General features: G+C 44.0%; 1 protein-coding gene across 1 annotated transcript in view; it reads right to left on the bottom strand.

Moving 5' to 3' along the window:
- Positions 1–22,133, bottom strand: part of syn2b (synapsin IIb) — a 194,748-nt gene extending 172,615 nt beyond the window's left edge. The window contains exon 1 of the mRNA XM_060910893.1: positions 21,769–22,133. Within this exon, the coding sequence (XP_060766876.1) occupies positions 21,769–22,133 (365 nt within the window). The remainder of the gene's footprint in view (positions 1–21,768) is intronic.
- Between the last annotated feature and the right edge of the window lie 445 nt (positions 22,134–22,578).

The raw sequence follows: 22,578 nt of genomic DNA, 5'->3' as shown, positions 1-22,578 counted from the left end.
TATGATTCCACATTGCTGGTTTTACATACGAGGGGAAAATTGTTCAGGTAAAGATTGAAAAGCAGCGGTCCCAAAATAGAACCTTGCGGGACGCCATGTTGGATAGTAAGGGCACTTGACAACCGAGGACGAAATAAAAACTCTACTCGAAAACAATTCCCCAAAAAATACAAAAAAGCAACAAAATATGGAATAAAAGTATTTGATAGTAGGAACGTATCTTTTTTTTATTTTTCAAGAATTATTATTATCATCGTATTTTTCACAAATCGCTACTGTCATTTCACCGGTTTGTTTACATTCTAAGCAGAAATGATTTTGTCAGATGTTTTGTATAAAACTTTTATTTATCGAATTTGCAAAAAATAAAAATAAAAATGCTCTGTTTCTCAAAATCCGGTGAATGTGGATAGAATAGAACAATTATTCCACTCAATCTCGTCATACATGGCTACTAGATGACTTGGCGCTATACACCTCATTGGCTATCAGCTCATGTATGACTCAATTTCGTGGAATAATTAAGTATTGAGGTATGAGAGGGGCGGCACGGTGGTGTAGTGGTTAGTGCTGTCGCCTCACAGCAAGAAGGTCCAGGTTCGAGCCCCGTGGCCGACGAGGGCCTTTCTGTGCAGAGTTTGCATGTTCTCCCCGTGTCCGCGTGGGTTTCCTCCGGGTGCTCCGGTTTCCCCCACAGTCCAAAGACATGCAGGTTAGGTTAACTGGTGACTCTAAATTGACTGTAGGTGTGAATGTGAGTGTGAATGGTTGTCTGTGTCTATGTGTCAGCCCTGTGATGACCTGGCGACTTGTCCAGGGTGTACCCCGCCTTTCACCCGTAGTCAGCTGGGATAGGCTCCAGCTTGCCTGTGACCCTGTAGAAGGATAAAGCGGCTAGAGATAATGAGATGAGATGAGATGAGATGAGATGAGGTCTGAGAGTATAATAGATCAGGCTTGTTTTTTCTCCAAGACTGGGCAGAACCAAAGTCTTCTTGCAGTTTGCTAGTAATCCAGGTAAACAGGCTAAAAAATGAACTAGCATTATAGAAAAATAAAACCCAGTACCTTAAATGCATTTTTAGCATAATTACCAAACAAGACAGATGCGATTTGTTGACAATAAAGAGTTACATTTCAATCAGTGATCTGTGTAAAAATTTTATTTCACTGGGTTAAAAGTTGAGAGTAACTGCAATTTGAATGGTTACATTAGCTAGCTAGCTAAGTTGGCTAATTATCTCTGCAAATTGCCAGGAATTGTCCTTCTCCCATTGAGCACTACGCACGCTTTGAACTGTTTACTGCCTGCATTGCGCTTAAGCATGCTTCCACTTCGCACTGTGTGTTTGTTTTGGTTTCTTTCTTGTCCTGTCATTGGTTGTCTTGCCTCATGTCCCTTATCAAAAACAAGTATACTTAAAGTTCATCTTATTAAGTATACTTAAGTAAAGTTAAAGTATATTTCATTAAGTATACTTTTATGTACCAAGTATACTGATATCAATGTACTTACAGTATACTTGTAAGTAAACTAATCTAATACTTCTTGGGACTAAATTGGCTCACTTTTAGATTATAAAAAGTATACTTTAAGTCTAAGAGAAGTTAAATTTGGGTATATAACTAGTATTTTTTATTTTGTACTGCAGGTATACCACAAGTAAACTTATATACTGATAGTTTACTAGTTCTATACTTGTAGTCCACTCTTTACTTTACAAAAGCATACTTCATAGTATACTGGAAATATACTATGAGTTTACTTGTTTTATACTTCTAGTCCACTTTTTAGTTTACTAAAGTACACTTTGTATTATACTGAGAATATACTATTGTTTTACTCATTACACACTTCTAGTCCACTTTTTAGTTTATAAAAGTATAGCATATTGGGAATATACTATTAGCTACTGCTTATACACATCTAGTCCACGCTTTAGTTTTGAAGTATACTGCAATTACCCTTCTAGGTATACTATTCGTTTTCTAGCCCTAACCCTTACCTCATGCACACTAGCAGGAGACAACTTAAGTGTTTCGTACCTTAAGGTACAATGAAGTTATAATGGTAAGAATTCACAAAATAGCAACAGATACTCAGGATTAAGAACATATTTTCTTTAAAAATCAAAATTTACTACAGGGCAAGGACACTTAAACATAAGGCACAAATATTTTAATACTTTATTACACTTTTGTTAAGTATATCTTGATCAAAAGTTTAAGTACAAGCTTAATATACTTAGACTTTTTTATATACTTTTCAGTATAAGCCAAGTATACTTATGTATAACTTTATTAACTTATGTATAACTTTATTAAAGATAAGTAAATAAAAAGTAAACTGAAAGCATACTCTCTTATTTTTAGTTTAAAAAAAGTATACTAGAAGCATACTCGAATAAACTTTTTTGTAAGGGGTCTCATAAACACCTGTTTACCCTTGATTATTCTGTTTAGTCATACCCTCATGTTTCATTTGTTGGTTGCGAAGTAGGGCTTGCTATACATTTTGGATCAGTTTGCCCTGTGATTATTTGTGATAAACTCTTCTTGCACATGCATCCTGACTCAATTAGCCACTAAATGACACAAATTTTACTGCCATTACATCCATATTTTGAGCAAGTGAGCTAACTCAGACATGGTAGGGATGGGTTTTTTTTTTTTCTTTTACCATCAGTGTCTAAGAAACTACAGAATACAGAGTATCATGGTCAGTATATGGCGAAACAGGGTGAATGAGCGTGCCTTTTGAAAAACTGAAGCATGACAGCTCTACGTGCTATTTTTCTAAATAGAATCAGCAGTGGCTAACAACATATGCTAACACAATAAGGTGGATTTTAGCTTCAGGCCCATAGGTACGATGTGATTTTTGAGAATGAAAAGATCCTATTCAGAAAAGCAGATAAGCACCTCACTGAGAAATATGAGTTTCTGTCAAACATACCGTCCATACTTCATTTTTCAACTTCAGGATTGAGCATCTATACAGTCTATACAAACCGAGGGACAGTTTCTGCTCTACTGTATATATTAGGCTGTACCTATTCATAAGGTACTTGTAATTGAGATAAGACTTGAGGTGTGATTTGTTTGAGACATTGTGTTAGTACAACCCTCCAAAGAGGATATCTGAACAGAAACAGTTGTCAGGGTCAAACATTTCCCTGCAAATAACTCACTGGACTGTAATTACATTTAGTTAAAGCAATTAAAAAGGCTTTGTGGTTATAAACACATAATACAGAATGTCACATTCCCATGGTGATGACATTAATGAATGAACATGAAGATAATAAGCTTAAACCTACTTACCAGATTTGCCTCAAATCGAAAGGCTAAGAAAAGCGGGGCTCTTAATAATCAACAGCATAACATGCGTCCTCATGCTAAGGTCACTGAGGCTAAAACGCTTGATTGAATATTCGGATTGCATACAGAAAAGGTTAACAACATTAGTTTTAAATTGATGAGGCCATGTCCTAACTGGAATATAGATAAAATTGATGAGCTTTCGTTCGACATCAAATAAAATGTGCAAACTTCCAGGCGATTCATTTTAATTTAGCATGCAACACAATAATAATCTTTTGGAAGCTATACTTACTCTTTCTTTCTCTGAAATGGACATATTTCTAATGTTCTAATTTTCAAGAAAATATCAAGTTAGATATATTTCAGTGTGAGATTCCCAAAGGTACAGTATTTTCCATAAAAGATATCTCAGTTTAGTTCGGTTGTATTTGTATAGCGCTTTTAACAAGAGACTTTGTCCAAAAGCAGCTTCATAGAAATTTATATATACATCTAGATCCCTAATAATGAGCACAGCAGAGATGACAATGGCAGAAAGAAAAACTCCTTGAAACGACATAAGGAAATACCCTTGAGAGATACCAAGAAGCATGCAAAGAAGCTTTGGTCAAATTTGACCAACAGATCAGATCAGATCAGATCAGATCAGATCAGATCAGATCAGATTAGATTAGATTAGATTAGATTAGATTAGATTAAACTTTATTGATCCCTTTGGGAGGGTTTCTTCAGGCAAATTAAAATTCCAGCAGCATCATTACAGGATAAATAGAGAAAACTTCTAGAAAAATTAAGTATTTACATATACAAATATTTAAAAAAAAAAAAGTCCAGCAGGAGAGGTATTGCACGTTTATATTGCACATTGTCCAGTATTGCTTTTTGTCAGGCTAGGCTACTGCTCCTTCCCGTCCTCTGTCCTCCTGTTACCCCTCCTCCCCCAGAGAGGAGTTGTACAGTCTGATGGCATGAGGGACAAAGGAGTTTTTAAGTCTGTTCGTCCTGCACTTGGGAAGGAGCATTCTGTCACTGAACAGGCTCCTCTGGTTGCTGATGACGGTGTGCAGAGGGTGACTGGCATCATCCATGATGTTCAGTAGTTTGTCCATAGTCCTCTTCTCTGCCACCGTCACCAGAGAGTCCAGCTTCATGCTGACCACAGAGCTGGCCCGCCTGATCAGTTTGTCCAGCCTGGATGTGTCCTTCTTGGATGTGCTGCCCCCCCAGCACACCACAGTGTAAAACAGGACACTGGTGACCATGGACTGATAGAACATCCACAGGAGTTTCCTGCAGACATTAAAGGACTGCAGCCTCCTCAGGAAGTACAGCCTGCTCTGTCCCTTCCTGTACAGGTGGTTGGTGTCGCAAGTCCAGTCCAGCTTGCTGTCTGGCCACAGCCCGAGGTACTTGTAGGAATCCACAGCCTCCACCTCGACTCCCTCAATCAGAACTGGTTGTGACCTTGGTCTGGATCTCCCAAAGTCAATGACCAGCTCCTTGGTCTTCGAGGTGTTGAGCTGCAGATGGTTCCTGTTGCACCAAAAGGCAAAGTCCCTCACCAGGCTCCTATACTCCTCCTCTCTGTCGTCCCTGATACACCCCATGATGGTTGTGTCATGGGCGAACTTCTGAATGTGACACAGCTCCAAGTTGTAGCAGAAGTCTGCAGTGTACAGGGTGAAGAGAAGAGGGGCCAGCACCGTGCCCTGGGGTGCTCTGGTGCTGCTAATCACAGTGTCAGATGTGATGTCCTTCAGCCTGACGTACTGCTGCCTGTCGGTGAGGTAGCTGGAGATCCAGGTGACCAGGCAGGGGTCCACTCGCATCCTGTTCAGTTTGTCCTGAAGCATAAGGGGCTGGATGGTATTGAAGGCACTTGAGAAGTCCAAGAAGAGGATCCTCACTGTGCCATTTCCCTTATCCAGATGTGAGTGGGCTTGGTGTAGCAGGTAGAGGATGGCGTCTTCCACACCAACACCTGCCTGGTACGCAAACTGCAGACAGTTTGCATAGAAGATGGCTGTCATGATGTTGTCTTCTAAATTGGACATCATTCTGTATATTGTATATTATACAGTGTATATTGTGTATATTGCAGAGCTACTTAACAGTTATTCCATGAAATTGAGTCGTACATGAGCTGATAGCCGATGAGGCACGTAGCGCTGAGTTGGCTATAAGCCATATACGACAACACTGAGTGGAATAATTGTTTTATTTTACCCACATTCACTGGATTTTGAGAACCTGAGCATTTTTATTTTCATTTTTTGCTAGTTCGATAAATAACTTTGTATAAAACGTCGGGCAAAATCATTTCCTCTTAGAATGTAAACAAACCAGTGAAATGACAGTAGCAATTTGTGAAAAAATGCTATAATAATAATAATACTTGAAAATAAAAAAGATGTGTTTTTACCATTAAATCATTTTATTCCATTTCTTTTTGTATTTTTGGGGATTTTGTTTTTGAGTCGAGTTTTTATTTCGTCCTCAGTTGGTTCAGCAACATGCTCTGCCATTTTCTTCTTCTTCTTTTGTTTTTTTTAGTAGTTGGCAAACCAACTTAAAGGTGCATTACTGCCTACTACTGGGCTGGAGTGTGGAACAGGAGATACTGGGGGGGGGAACCTATATTCTTTTAGCTATTTCTGTTTCTTTTAAATACTTAATAACAAAGTGATATAGGTTACACATCACTTCATACAAAGTGATGTGCTCCGCCATTTTGTTTTTCTCTACTCATGGTATATGAGCTGATAGCCAAGTAGTAGAGTAGCCAATCAGAGTGCACGACTGCTCAAATCCAGTGACTGTAGATAGAATAATGTATATTATGCAGTGTATATTGCAGAGCTATATATATTTACGCCTATTCTGTCTATTGTGTATATTCTGCAGAGCATTCTCTCATCATATCACATTCTTTATTTTTATTTTTTTACTGTATTTATTACATTCTATTTTACTCCCTTTCTTTTTTTTTACTACCCCCCCCCCCCCAACTATCTTCATGACTTACGGAGCATTGCAATGATGATGATGAAATGAATTGATTAGAGAATTCCCTTATTACCTTGATCACCTTGAAGCATGAACATTGCTGATTCACCTCAGTGGTTTCTGATTGGTGATTGTAAAGCCTGAATCACAGCAGTAACTGACTATCACTGGTGATGGACAAACATGCATGAGCAAGCCGAAGTAAAAATCTATGTAGCAGTCCAACCATCTATCAGCAAGCTATCAGAACTCATCTACAGTAAGAACTCTGCATCATTCAGCTTGACAGTGATATTCGTCTGGCCTCAGTGAAGACATAAATCCTTACTTGACTAACTAGCAAAGGACAGCACAGTAATGAAAGGTCACCTATCTAGGCAGCTAGGAAGCCTCTTGCTAGGTGGAATTAATTTAATATGGTGTGTATCTGGTTTACTTCACATATGGAAGCTTAAAGGAGATATGCAGAACCATGGCCCCACTTTTTGTTTATAAATCCCTTGAGACCTCAAGAATGGCATAGGAATAGTTTTAAGCGTTAACAATAAATCTAATATCGTAATTTTTGTGATTTAAAGTGATTCATATAGGTAGCGGTCTGAGTGAATGACCTTGACATCTGTGACATCACAGCAGGAAGGCTATTGGTCTCATCGCCATTTCCACTATACTAAAACATAGAGCTAACTGCAACTTCGATCCTCCATTTTGAGCGAATTTATCGCCATGCCACATAGATGTGTTGTTGGCGGGTCCAGGAACATGACAGAAGGTGGATTTATGTTGCATTCATGGCCCAAGAATGTTCAAACTGCAAAGATTTGGACACGTTTTGCGAGAAATTCACGGATTGGGCACCTATGAAGTGGTCTCTCCTCTGCTCTGCACATTTTACTGAGGACTTGTACGAGACCTCTGATCTGTCGAGGAGCGTTGGCTATAAGCCCGTATTGAAAGAGGGTGCAGTACCAACAATTAAAGGAAAAGAAAACTACAAGAAAAGGAAATTAAGTTCAGTTGCACCAGTTCTCCCGGAGTGTGAGCCGAGGGTTGTTGCTAAAACCCGGGACAGAACGGGACGGGACGGGAAGTGACATTATCGCTTGGGCAGTGACCTCCCTGCGGTTGTTGCTAAAACCGGTGACATCCTGCCCTATCCTGGGTTTTAGTAATTGCCTGAGCTGAGCAGTAATGGCGGAATACTCAGTATGGAGAAAATGGAGAATGAGTGGAGCAGCCGTCTGATTTCTCCGCTGGATATGCTTGCCTTGGCAGCAATGTCTCACCCTTATGTGGAAGAAGCGAATGAACAGAGAGCTGAACGAACAACTGAAAGTCAGATTGTTTCAAAACAATCGGCCACAAGGTCGGTCTTCAAGAAGCGAGAACACAGACTGGTAAGCTGCGACTCTCATTTGGATACAAAACAACAAAAATAACAACACTCGTTGTTTATCTGCATTTACTACTACAAGAAAAGGAAAGTAAGTTCAGTTGCACCAGTTTTCCTGGAGTGTGAGCCGAGCAGTAATGGCAGAGTACTCAGTATGGAGAAAATGGAGAATGAGTGAACCAGTCATCAGATTTCTCCACTGGATATGCTTCAGGGGCGATTTCTCAGAGACAACAAGGGAAGCCGAGCTTCCCCTAAAATTCTCTCCCCAAACTGCGGCGTCTACGACGTTGAATTCTCATTAAAACAATAACTTGCATAACATAATATATGCTCAAGATTGTATTTATGTTCATAACTATCCTGTAACTTATTTGAGTGATGTCTGATGAACTTGCAATTCGCTACGAGAATCACCTTTGCTGCCAGGCTGTAACCTTTCTTATTTCAATGGGCTCTATGGACTGGCAGCAGTGTTGCCAGATTGGGCGGTTTTAAGTGCATTTTGGCGGGTTTTGAACATATTTTGGGATGGAAAACGTCAGCAGTATCTGGCAACACTGACTGGCAGCCGGGTATCCATTGCAGTCTACGAGACGACTCTGAACAGCCAATTTCGGCTAGTTGTTATTGGTTAAAATCAACAAAATCGTCATTTCCAAGGAAGCCGGGCTTCTCTGGGACTAAACGAGACAGTGGGAGGGACAAGAAGCCGGGCTGATAAAGGATTATTGGAGGTAGTGTTTGAAAGACATGAGGAGGGCGGTACTTTGGTGAGGAACACGGAAGTATGATCAGTCAGTCCCTAGCGGATGTCGAGAAAGTGTAGTCGTGTGCCAAAGTGCTGTCCGAATTTCTTTTCATATAAACGGTTCTTCTCATTGATGTCTCTGTAAATAAATGTAAATATTACTCGTTGTGCTCCGTTAACTTTCATCCATTCTATCAGTTTGATCACTCGTGAATTCACTCGTTTATTTCATTTGTAGTTCAATCTGGTTGTAGGCTAGCTTGAGCCTTATTGGGATCTGCAGTGCTAGCTGCTAACAGAAATTGGTAAAGTCTCTGGAAAGCACAACCAGCTGGTATGACAGGGTCACAGACCATTTTCTGGAAAAGGAGCGGAGGGCAGAATTTGTGTATAAACAGTGTTCATGTTCATGAATCTGAAGTGTGTATATTGTTCAGTAATGTTAAGAGAATGGTGGGCTCTGTGTTATAGGTTATACCTGGGTATAATATTCAAAGTTGTGTGTGTTGCATAGCCTACCTGGTTATGAATTTCCAGACTGTGTTGCAGAAGATGTTCAAGGATGTGTTGCACAGCTGGGTGTTGTGTTAAAGACTCTGTGTTGCATATCAGGGTATGATGTTCAAGGCTCTTCGTTGAATAGCCAGTGATTTTTGGATGTTTGATATTTTTGATTAAGGATATGAGGCACTAGCCTGGCAAGCCAGACTATAACATGAAATGTACAAGCAAAAATACTTTCTGCCACTAGGTAGGGTTGTCTAGTTCACTATGCTAATGGGGCACACCTTTCTATGCTTTGATATCCGGCCTACAGGTTTTACGATGAATGCGTAAAATGGGCTTCCCCTGTTTTAAAAACCAGCAGCCGCCACTGATATGCTTCCCCCCGCTGGATATGCTTGCCTCAGCAGCAATATCTCGCCCTTATGTGGAAGAAGCGAATGAACGAAGAACTGAAAGTCAGATTGTTTCAAAACAATCGGCCACAAGGTCAGCCTTCAAGAAGCGAGAACACAGACGGGTAAGATGCAACTCTCATTTGGTTACATAACAACAACAACACTCGTTGTTTACCTGCATTTAGATTAATACAAGTAACTTGTATTGTGTATTTAAGTCACCTGTATAAGATTATTTAATTTGCTTCAGAATGTGATTGTCTCAGTTTGTCTGATTATTTAATTAGCCTTTTATGTTTTATCAGTGAAAATGCATGCATGTACATGTATGTTGCATAAGTTATAACACCTATCCTGTTTTAATGAGAGTCACATGAGACTGTCAGTTCAATTCCATACAGTTCTCTCGACAGCTTTGTTCTCAGGCTTTATTTCGTAAGGTGGGGGGCCTCCGTGGCCGACGTGTTACTATCGGGTTCACTTTCCGATGGTTCGAACTGATATGGTTCTACATGTATAGCAGTAGCATGTACACACACTCCAATTTCAGGACTATCACAGTTAGATTTATTACTATCTGAAGAATCCAAAGAATCTCAAGAGGCCATTGCAACCACTCTCGCCTGCCGAGTCTGGCTTTGGTCTATGGCACCGGTTCCCGCTGTGACGTCACGCACCCAGGGCTGGCTGGCTCAGCGGGGCAGCTCGAATGCCAACTTTGTGGTCAATTTTAACTCTCAAAAAAATATATATTTTTTATTCCCAATTATGCAGTATACAAGAGTCAAGGATGGAGACACTATCCACTCAGAAATTTATTTAAAAATAAAGGTTCTGCGTATCTCCTTTAACAGCACTAGAGGTATAGTGAGCTTCTTCCTTCAATTCTATATAGAAACAGTAAAAGATACAGGGTGTTTTAAAAGCTTTTTGCAGTTGGTCGTTCATCAGAAGTGGCATAGCCGTTTCAATAGCAGACACTGACACAGGGCTGTCCAGTAAGCCTTCTGTTAGGACTAGGACTGTTTTGGCCTCTAGAGGCCGCTGTTATTTCCTTTTCATGTCGTGTTTATTTTGGCCTCTAGAGGCCGCCACTGTTCCTGTGTTTTGTGTTTGTGTTAATTGCCTAATTATCTTCACCTGTGTCCTTAATTAGTTTGTCTATTTATACCCCTGAGTTCAGTCCTCTTGTCACGGAGTCTTTGTGCTGTTATGTTTATCTCCAGTTTCCTTTGTACTGTGTTTTTTGATTTTCTTAGCTTTTGTATTTTTGCACTTTGCTTTTCTTTTGGATTTTACTCTTTGGTTTTTTTTTTTGTCTTTTGTTTTGCCCTGTATATAGTGTATATAGTTTAAATAAACCTTTTGATTCTTTTTCTACTTCCGCCTCACGCCTCTGCATTTGAGTCATCCCCCTGGTGGCCTAGTGGGGGTTTGCTGGATTATCACACCAACGAACCAGGTTCGAATCCCAGCAAAACCCTAACAGAAAGACTCCGTCATGACCGACTCAGCAGAGGCTGCTTCAACTGTCTACCCGGCCAACCTTCAGGGAATTATGGCAGCTTTGACACGCTTCGGAGCGACCATGGACGCTCATGGACGTACGCTCACCAGCCAACGTGAGGCCCTCGCTCGCCACGAGGAACTGCTTCAGCAAATTGGGAAAACCCTGGCACAGCTGACATCTCTGCCTGCATCTCCTGCTCCTGATCCAGTTCCTGCTCCTGATCCAGCTCCCACTCCTGCTCCAGTGCCTCCTGCAATGCTGCCTTCTTCACCTCGCGAACCCAGCCTTCCTGCACCACAGAGGTATGACGGCAAGCACAGTGAGTGCCGAGAGTTCCTTACCCAGTGTCAATTCACCTTTGAGCTTCAGCCTACCACCTACACTACGGATCGCCGCAAGATTGCCTTTGTGATCACCTTATTAGCTGGTAAGGCGCGAGCCTGGGCTACTGCTATCTGGCAAAGACAGGGACCTGAGTGCTTTGATTTCCAGCTGTTTTCTGAAGAGATGCTTCGGGTCTTCGATCAGGCAGACATCAGTACCGACGCAGCCCGAAAGCTCATGTCCATCCGGCAAGGAGGAAGCGTCGCAGATTACGCCATCTCGTTCCGAACACTCGCAGCAGTAAGTGGATGGAACGAGACTGCCCTGGTGTCAGCCTTCCACCATGGTCTGTCTGACCCCATCAAGGACGGTCTGGCCTCTATTGGATGCCCAAGTGACCTCGAAACCCTCATCTCACATGCTATTCGTCTGGACAACAGGATGAGAGAACGCCACCAAGCCTTGAGCCCCCCCAGCCTCCCTACCTCTACCTGGAGACCGTCTACCTCCTTCAGTGACTGTCCAGAACCCATGCAAGTGGGTCGTACTCGCCTCTCCGCATCTGAGAGGGAGCGCAGAAGGAGGGACAAGTGCTGCATCTACTGTGGCAAGCCTGGTCACTTCCGAGCATCATGTCCCGAACTCTTGGGAAAAGGACCGCCCCGTCCAGCCGAGGGAGGGTTGTGACGGGGCCTACCCTCTCTCCCGGACTCCCTGGCCAAGGAATCTACATCCCGGTCTCCATCTCCTGGGGTGAGTCTGTCCACTCTTGTCAAGCTTTGATAGACTCAGGGGCGGCTGGGAACTTTATGGATATTCACTTCGCCCAAAGCATCAATATTCCGACTGCACCTCTTGAAGTCCCACTGTCTGTGTCTGCCCTCGATGGCCAAGCGTTAGGTGATGGAAGAGTCACCCAAGTTACTTCTCCAGTTTTCCTCCAGTCTCAAGGTCACAAGGAAGAAATATCCCTGCACCTGATTCCTTCACCTGAGTTCCCAGTTATTCTAGGCCTTCCTTGGCTTACTCGCCACAACCCTCGCATAGACTGGGTAAAAAGCCAGGTTGTGGAATGGGGCCCTGCATGCCATGCCTCTTGTCTGCTCTCTAGCTCTCCTGTGTCTCCTGCCGAGCCCCCTGATCTCACCGAGTTATCTCAAGTTCCCACAGAGTACTGGGATCTCAAGGAGGTATTCAGCAAGAGCAGGGCCGCCGTTCTTCCTCCGCACCGGGCCTACGACTGTGCCATCGACTTGCTCCCTGGGACTACCCCTCCTCGTGGCAGACTGTTTTCACTCTCTCAGCCAGAACGCAAGGCCATGGAGGAATACCTCAAAGATGCCCTGGTCTCTGGGTTTATTCGACCCTCCACTTCACCTGCTGGAGCCGGCTTCTTCTTTGTCGGCAAGAAGGATGGGGGGCTCCGACCATGTATTGATTACAGGGGCCTGAATAAGATCACTGTGCGCAACCGATATCCCCTTCCGCTGATGTCCACAGCTTTCGACCTGCTCCAAGCCGCCACCGTCTTCACCAAGTTGGACCTACGGAACGCATACCACCTCATCCGTATCCGACAGGGAGACGAGTGGAAGACTGCCTTTAACACCCCGTCTGGGCACTACGAATACCAGGTGATGCCCTTCGGACTCACCAACGCACCAGCTGTTTTTCAGGCCCTAATCAACGACGTCTTAAGGGACATGATTAACCTATACGTTTTTGTCTACCTCGACGACATCCTTATCTTTTCCAAGACCGTGCAGGAGCACCGCCACCATGTCCGCCAGGTTCTCCAGAGGCTGCTACAGAACAATCTGTTCGCCAAGGCCCAGAAATGCGAATTTCATGTTCCCGAGGTCTCCTTTCTGGGATTTATTGTACGGACAGGCCAACTCCAAATGGACCCTGCCAAGACCCTGGCCGTCCGGGATTGGCCTACTCCCAAGTCCGTTAAGGAGGTTCAGCGGTTCTTAGGATTCGCTAACTTCTACCGCAAGTTCATCAGGAACTTCAGTTCTGTGGCAGCACCCATGTCAGACCTCACCAAAGGGACAGGTGGATCTTATGGCTGGTCTCCTCAGGCAGAAAAGGCGTTCAAAGACCTCAAGGACCGCTTCTGCACGGCACCCATTCTGGTTCTCCCGGACACCTCCCAACCATTCATCGTGGAGGTGGACGCCTCGGACAGTGGTGTCGGCGCGGTGCTCTCTCAACGTTCGGAAGGAAAGCTGCACCCCTGCGCTTACTTCTCCCACCGCCTGAGTCCTGCTGAGTCCCGGTACGATGTGGGGGATCGAGAACTGCTAGCGGTCAAACTGGCCCTTGAGGAGTGGAGGCACTGGCTGGAGGGAGCACAACATCCATTCCTGGTTTGGACTGACCACAAGAACCTGGAGTACCTCCAGCAAGCCAAGAGACTGAACCCTCGACAGGCTAGGTGGGCCCTGTTTTTCAGTCGGTTTGACTTCACCCTCTCGTACCGTCCCGGCTCCAAGAACACCAAACCTGACGCACTGTCCAGGCTGTTCTCTGCCACTAACAGGGAGAATGAAGTCGGGCCTATTATCCCGGTGTCCCGGATTGTGGCCCCTGTCCGCTGGGGTATTGAGGAGGCTGTTCGACGAGCCCAACGCCAGGACCCCGGTCCTGGGACGGGGCCACTGGGCCTCTTGTACGTCCCACATCAAGCCCGGGCCAAGGTTCTCCAGTGGGGTCACTCTTCCCCTCTCACCGCCCACCCGGGAGCTCGGAGGACCCTGGACTTCCTGAAAAGACGCTTCTGGTGGCCTAACATGGAGAAGGAAGTAAGGTCATTTGTCCTGTCCTGTGAGGTTTGCACCAGAACCAAGAACCCACGACAGCGTCCCCAGGGTCTCCTGCATCCTCTGACCATTCCCCGGCGTCCCTGGTCCCACGTGGCAGTCGACTTTATCACGGGTCTCCCTGAGTCACAAGGTAACACGGTCATTTTGGTCTTAGTTGACAGATTCTCCAAGGCCTGCCGCTTCATACCACTGTGCAAACTCCCCTCTGCTCTTGAAACTGCGAAACTTTTGTTTAATCATGTCTTCCGAGTCTTTGGTCTTCCACAGGACATCGTCTCAGACCGAGGGCCCCAGTTCTCCTCCCGAGTGTGGCACGGGTTCTGCAAGGTCATCGGAGCCACTGCCAGCCTCTCCTCTGGGTTTCACCCACAGTCCAATGGTCAGACGGAGAGGCTCAACCAGGACCTGGAAACCACCCTGCGAGGCCTGGCTATGGATAACCCGACATCGTGGAGCACCTGGCTGCCATGGGCGGAGTACGCCCACAACACCCTGCAGTCATCGGCCACCAAGCTGTCGCCATTCCAGTGCCAATTCGGGTTCCAGCCACCTCTGTTCCCGGACCAGGAGGAGGACGCGGGGGTGCCCTCGGTCAACCAATATGTGAGACGGTGTCGCAAGACCTGGAGCAAGGTCAGGAAGACCCTCATACAGACCTCCAGAACCAACCAGACTCAGGCCAACCGCCATAGAAGACCTGCACACGCTTTCCGCCCTGGGCAGCGTGTTTGGCTGTCCACTAAGGACCTTCCACTGCGGGTGGAGAACCGCAAGCTTGCTCCTCGCTACATTGGCCCCTTCAAGGTGGTGCGCAGGGTGAACCCTGTCTCCTACCGGCTCCAGTTGCCCCGGACTCTGAGGATCAACCCCACTTTCCATGTTTCCCTGTTACGGCCCGTACTGACGTCTACGTATGCCCCTGCCCCTAGGAACCCCCCACCCCCCCGCATCTTCCAGGGGCAGACTGTGTTCACTGTGAATCGCCTGCTTGACTCCCGCCGGGTCCGCGGCGGGTTGCAATATCTGGTGGACTGGGAGGGCTATGGTCCTGAGGAGCGCTGCTGGGTTCCTGCTCGGGATGTCCTTGATAAAGAACTATGTCGGGACTTCCATTCGGCCCATCCGGATCGCCCTGGGAACGTCAGGAGACGCTCCTAGAGGGGGGGGTCCTGTTAGGACTAGGACTGTTTTGGCCTCTAGAGGCCGCTGTTATTTCCTTTTCATGTCGTGTTTATTTTGGCCTCTAGAGGCCGCCACTGTTCCTGTGTTTTGTGTTTGTGTTAATTGCCTAATTATCTTCACCTGTGTCCTTAATTAGTTTGTCTATTTATACCCCTGAGTTCAGTCCTCTTGTCACGGAGTCTTTGTGCTGTTATGTTTATCTCCAGTTTCCTTTGTACTGTGTTTTTTGATTTTCTTAGCTTTTGTATTTTTGCACTTTGCTTTTCTTTTGGATTTTACTCTTTGGTTTTTTTTTTTGTCTTTTGTTTTGCCCTGTATATAGTGTATATAGTTTAAATAAACCTTTTGATTCTTTTTCTACTTCCGCCTCACGCCTCTGCATTTGAGTCATCCCCCTGGTGGCCTAGTGGGGGTTTGCTGGATTATCACACCAACGAACCAGGTTCGAATCCCAGCAAAACCCTAACACCTTCAAACACCAGCTCTAAAATCACAGACTTACAAAATATTATATAAATCACAAGTGATACAGGCATTAAACTTTAAATACTCTACAGAATGGGGTTTTTATTACAAAAAAGGTAGAACTATAAAAGTGTGAACTATGATTTTGTGATTTCAAGCTATGCAAAATACAAAGCCACAATTAGAGACTAAGACATGATGATAAGTCAGTTTTTTTTTTTTGGGGGGGGGGGGGGGGATGCGCAACTTCAGAAATACACTGACTGGCCAAATTATTAGGAACACCTGAACACTTGTTATGCATGCAATGATCCAATCAGCCACAGTGGTACAGTGGGCTGAGTTGAAGATTGGAAGAGCATCACCCAGGCTTTTACCAATCTTCAATTCCCAGTGAGACTCTTCCATCAATGAACAGTTTATAACTTCAACATAACAGACTTCATGTTAAAACTATCATGAATTTCCTGGTTACACAGTTTACCTTTGCGACTATATAGGACACAGTTATAGAAGCAAGTTATTTATAATCACATTGTCTGTTATCACCCAGATGAGGATGGGTTCCCTTTTGAGTCTGGTTCCTCTTGAGGTTTCTTCCTCATGTCATCTGAGGGAGTTTTTCCTTGCCATCGTTGCCACAGGTTTGCTCATTGGGGATAGATTAGGGATAAAATTAGCTCATGTTTAAAGTCTTTAATTTTCTGTAAAGCTGCTTTGTGACAATGTCTGTTGTTAAAAGCTCTATACAAATAAACTTGACTTGAATTGACTTGACTTGACTCTGTGCCCATTGTAGCTTCAGATTCCTGTCACTAGCTGACAGGACCAGAACCTGATGTGGCCTTGTGCTGCTGTAGCATACAGTATCTGCCTCAAGGTTCAGCATGTTGTCTGTTCTGAGGTGCTTTCCTGTTCACCATGGTTGTAAAGAGTAATTATTTGAGTTACTCTAGCCTTCCTTTCACCTCAGACCAGTCTAGCCTTTGTCCTCTGACCTCTCACATTAGCATGAAAATCCCAGAAGATCAACCATTTCTGAAAGACTCAAACCAGTCCATCTGTCAACATCTGACAATCTGTCCATCTGACAATCTGTGAACATTAACTGATGCTCCTGACCTGTATCTGCATAAATTTTTGCATTGTGTTGCTGCCATATGATTGGCTGATTGGATAATTACATGACTACTCAGGTGTACATGTGTTCTTGATAAAGTGATCAGCGAGTGTGTTTTATATGCGATGAATGCTGCAAGGGTATAGCGATACAGTTAAACATGATGCTGATGGCAGAGTTCCTCAACAGTCAATCATACAGTTGATCATATTTCTGCATTTACGTTGGCTATCTGTGTGTTCAGTTCAGTGTGCGATTGAATTACAGAATCCTGTCCTAAAAGGCATGTGCGTATCAGACACAAGCAACAACAACCTGATAATGCAAGCTAAGCTGGAATAATTAGCTCCATTAAGGGCATGTGTTGTTATTATGAATGTTAGCTACAATACAAGTTTAAGGTTATAATTGTCCAGATACACAGAAATCTACAGTTTAAAAAAGCATTCAAGCATAAAAAATAGCGTTATTTCTTATGGTGTAGGTTTCTGGTAATGTGACTTCATATACTTCAAATACATTTTTCAAAAGTATTAACAGAATGCATAAATCACTCTGCTGGCAAAAAAAAATAAAAAATCAAACAGATTGCTCCCAAAGAGATTGTATGTAGTGCGAAATGAAAAAAAAATGACAATTGACTGGAGGTAAATGATCTGGATTATCCGCTTGCAGAATTGTAGCAATCAGAAATACATCCAGAATCCAACTGGGAACATCTAAACTCATTCATTATCTCTCTAGCCGCTTTATCCTGTTCTACAGGGTCGCAGGCAAGCTGGAGCCTACCCCAGCTGACTACAGGCGAAAGGCGGGGTACACCCTGGACAAGTCACCAGGTCATCACAGGGCTGACACATAGACACAGATAACCATTCACACTCACATTCACACCTACGGTCAATTTAGAGTCACCAGTTAACCTAACCTGCATGTCTTTGGACTGTGGGGGAAACCGGAGCACCCGGAGGAAACCCACGCAGACACGGGGAGAACATGCAAACTCTGCACAGAAAGGTCCTCGCCGGCCATGGGGCTCAAACCCGGACCTTCTTGTTGTGAGGCAACAGCGCTAACCACTACACCACCGTGCCACCCACATCTAAACTGTAAATTCTAAATGTTAATCCTACTTTGCAAACAAACAAACAAATAAACAGATAAATAGCATGCAAACTAATTGCCTTAAAAGCTAAACAAAGTTGAATAGGAATTGTATGTTTTACTAATAAATAAATAAATAAATAATCTTTTTATTCGTCGTCATCCTCATCGTAGCTTGAGGTCAAGTATCCTTTCCAAGATCAAGATGCAGGGTGCTTGAAGAAACGCGTGGACCATGACCTTGGAGCCTTTTTCTGAGAATTTGCTTAGAGTGGTGATCAGTTCATGACGCTGATCCACACTGCTTGGCCTGGGAGGATCTTGTTCCATGGCAACACAAGAGAGTGAAGACGATGGGACCGTCCGCAGGTTGCATCCCACAACTATTCACACCTATAGACAGTTTAAAGTAGCTAGTTAACCTAACCGCATGTCTTTGGGGGAAACCGGAGCACCCGGAAGAAACCCACGCAAACATGGGGAGAACATGCAAATTCCACACAGAAAGGCCCCCACTGGCCACTGGTCTTGAACCCAGAACCTTCTTGCTGTGAGGTGACAGTGTTAACCATTACACCACCATGCCACCCCTTGTTATTAGTAGATTAAAAAAATACAATAAAATAAAATATTTGTTAGGAGAACATACAATTTCTATTCCACTTTTCTTATTTTTTTTAAGGCAATCGGTTTGCTTGCCTTTTTCTAATGCCGCTTTTCCACTACAAACGCGGCTGAGTCGGGCTGAGCCGTGCCGTGCTGAGTTGGGCTGAGTCGAGCTGAGTGGGGCTGTTGGAGTTGCATTTCGACTACAACCGCGCTGAACCGTGCTGGCTGGAAGTGGGTGGACACATTGGGTGGAGTTAGCGAAAGTGGGTGGACGTCACGTGATGTCGTTAAGCGGCGCAAACAGTGACATCAGTGAGCTTTTAAGTGGTAGTCTCATGACCCGAATAGTAAACAATAAACATGGAGGACATGGAGTCGTTAGTGTTGCTGGTCTTGGTGCTGTGGCTTGTTGTCACCGACAACGCCAACAGATACTGGCAAGAGCGTATAGATGAGGTGAGGCGCATAAGGCTTCATAATTCTCGTAATTCTCCTTCTTCCGGGTTTACGGTGTTTACAGATCCCAGCGCGCTTGCGGGGCGTGTGTGGGCATGTGAGGACACTCCTCCTCACCAATCAGTGCACAGGGGAGTGTCTGCTCATGCCCCCAGCCTCACTCGGCACGGTTTGGCTCGCTTCAGCCCCACTCCAAAACGGTGCGAGTTTTAGGGGCTAAGCAGGGCTGAAGCGAGCTGAGTCGTGCTGTTTTTTGGTAGTCGAAACGCGAGCCGTGTCGGGCTGAAGTGAGCTGAAGCGAGCTGAAGTGAGCTGAAAAAGGGTAGTGGAAAAGGGCCATTAGTAAGGCTAACATTTCAAAAAGCTAAATAGCTCACTTGACCTTTTTAAAGGTTTTGAAAGGTTTGGAATGAAATGCATGATGTCTGTCCATCAATCATGCATTTCATTCCAAAATGAGTGTAATGTCTTTTCTTGTTTTCCACACTCATTTGAGATGAAAAACCAATTAAGGATAAGCGTTAACTGCGGAAGTGATGAATTTCTGGAGAGACAGGACGACAGATGAATATTACCTGTGAGCCAGTGAACCTGTTTGAAATTATTTGTTTACCTTTAAATAAATGAAGCTTAGAAATTATATGTCTGATTATTCTGTCTAGGCACTGTGAAATAAAAAAAAAATAAAAACTTCATTGAATTATGTTATATTGGATGTGTCGAGAGAGAGAGAGAGAGAGAGAGAGAGAGACTCCACTTCAGCACCTGCTCCCTGTGTACACCAAAAGAGATCCAAATAAAAGCAGACTGTGTGTCAACATTCACGTCAAGGCTAATACATGTGATGTGATGAACACGAAATGAGGGAATAATTCCTGATTGCCCCTCCTCCCACTCATACATGCAGTCCTGGACAAGCTAAAGGAACACACACACACACACACGCGCACACGCTTGTGCATTTATCCTCCCACACAGTACACAGTTGGCACAGATGCAGCATGCCCCAGGCTGGGCATGATGATTCACCACATCCTTTTTTTATCACTTAATCACATGATCAGGTCTCTCGAGCCCCGTCCCTCTACATCAACACAGATGAGATTCTCAAGAGTAGGGGCTAAAAATGAGCAAAGGTTTCACCTCCAACCTTTATGACATCCCTTGAGATTTAGGTTTTTCCTGATAAGCATAAGGATAACATTAAAGCAATAGAAATAATAAATAACTGCTTTCCTGTCCTGCATTCAACCCCGAATATGGAAGGAGTCTTATCTCTGAGAAGCACTACTGCCTTGAAATCTTGCAGCAGACAAAACTAAGGGCATTTTTATATTCTGAGATGACACTGCAGTTATGCAAACGTTCTGCTGGCACTATCCACACACAAAACAACTCAGCCAAGAGCCATTTTATGTGGAGAGTAAGTCAAAGCAAATCTAGCTCTAATTAGACATTCTTGTCTGCACAGAGCTGCCTTGAAATGCGAATGTAAACACTCCTGTTTAAAAAAAAAAAAAAAAAAAAAATAACCAAAAACCTCAAAATGATGATTAGGCTTGTAAAAGGGATGTCAATATTTATAGGACTTTTTTTAGTCACAGAACATTCTAGCATCTCTACACTTGTCTGCGTCTCTCGCGATACTGCTCAGATAACATGCTGCACTTGTTGAGATTTTCAAAGATCTTCCTTAAAGAAAATCGATGCTTTTTTTTGGGGGGGGGGGATTTCAGTGGTATCAAATGCAAGACAAATATGCACAAAGACTGATTGCAGGTCAATATTACCCAAATGTAACCAAAATAAATGCTCAGATTTCAAAAATGGAAGATAAACAGGGATGCTTCAATGACTCCAGTAGAGATTACTTTTGGAAAGCGGGCAAGTGAGCTCAGTCAGTCTTTGTGGAAAGCTCTGCACAATCATCTATGAAGGAAAAATCAATAGTGACAAAGGAAAACACAGACAGTTCTGTTTCTTGGATGGAAAGATGACTGGCTTTCCTCTAATGAATACCACTAACAGATCCTAGATATAGAAAAGTAATATGTAATGGTTTTGCTCTTGTTTTATCATGATACAAAGGATAATTACCTTCCTTGGCTGGCATTTTGTTCATTTGCTTGTTTTGTTTTGTTTTTGTGTTAATGAGACTTTATTATTATTATTATTATTATTATTATTATTATTATTATACCATGTTCAACCATTTATCAATATTAATGTTATATTTCAATTACTGGATAGTAAACAGGACCAAGGGATTCTTTATCTGCTGGCTTTGCAATCACACTAATAACCTACCAGCCCGTTAGAAAGGTGCATCCTTTTGACCAGGATTGGTCTCAATGTTGCTAAGATCCCCCCACCCCATCCCACCCCACCACCCCCCATTTTCGTCAAACCTATCAATGACAATTTACTGGTAAAGATAATTCGACGAATGTAAATACCTTGCATATGATTTTAAAAGATAGTTATACAGAAAGAACCTGTATGTATTTGAAGCTGCAAGCACTAAATAAAGCATCAGAAATGCCTTTTATTTTTACAGATATCAGCATATCAAAGTCAGTTTGAATCCACTAAGCTCAACCAGAGCTTTCTTGCAGACAAATCCAAAAGACCCACCAGATTTCTTCCTTATTTTATGCAAAAACGCAATAGGAGCCTAAAGCCATATTGTCCTGCAAAGCTCTTCATCCATTTCAGCCCTCTCAAAGGTCATTTGCAAGCAGAGGATGGGGAAAAAACAACCCTGCATACTAGACAAGGAATAGAGAGTACTGACCATTCATTTTGTGGCTCATCAATCACCAGGAGCACCTTGAACTTCTTGGAAGACTGAGCAGTGCTTTGCTCAACCAATCCCGCTGAGGCTGCCGTCTGCTTCACCACATTGGTAATAGAGCTGAAGAAGCCTGAGCTGGATGGAGCAGCCTGAGCCCGGCGCTCAGGGGCTGGAGAGACAGACGGAGCAGCAGGAGGAGGAGCGGTGGCTGTAGCAGGACCAGGAGAAGAGGATGGAGCCTGCTGAGAGGAGGCACTGGGTGGAGGAGGTGGAGGAGGATCAGGCCTTTGCAGATCGGTCATGTAGCCATTGGGCAGGTTAGCAATGAAGCTGCTGTCAGAAAGTCGACGGCGCAGGAAGTTCATAGTTGCGGCTGATGAAGGTTAAACCTTGTTGGAGATTGACGAAGAACTGTTCAGGTGTTTATGGAGATTGACCTGCTGAAGCACTGTACCATACAACTTCCTGCTAGTAAAGGTTTGAGATGGATATCTTAATGAGGACTAAATGCTGCTTCTCTTTCTTCCACTCTCTGTCTCCTGAGCTCTGACAGCCTGAGCAAGAGATGCTCGTGCTCTGCCTCAGCCTCCTCTCTCTCTCACATCCCCTCCCTCTCTCTCTTCACACACACATACACACTCTCCCCCTCCCCTTCTCACTCTGCTGCGTCATGACCTACGTAGTTGTGTCGTACCGCAGTGTGCAATAGGGGTTTCCAATTAATATAGATAAGCGGGGGTGCTACCCTCCTCTACTCCTCAACGATGGCATTCCCTTCTCCCGGCCCCCAACCCCTTTTCTCTTTTCTAT

The sequence above is a fragment of the Neoarius graeffei genome, chromosome 26 (genome assembly GCF_027579695.1).
Source record: "Neoarius graeffei isolate fNeoGra1 chromosome 26, fNeoGra1.pri, whole genome shotgun sequence".
NCBI classification, from domain to species: domain Eukaryota; kingdom Metazoa; phylum Chordata; class Actinopteri; order Siluriformes; family Ariidae; genus Neoarius; species Neoarius graeffei.
The sequence above is the reverse complement of the archived record's forward strand: the minus strand, read 5'-3'. Positions and strand labels throughout refer to the sequence as shown.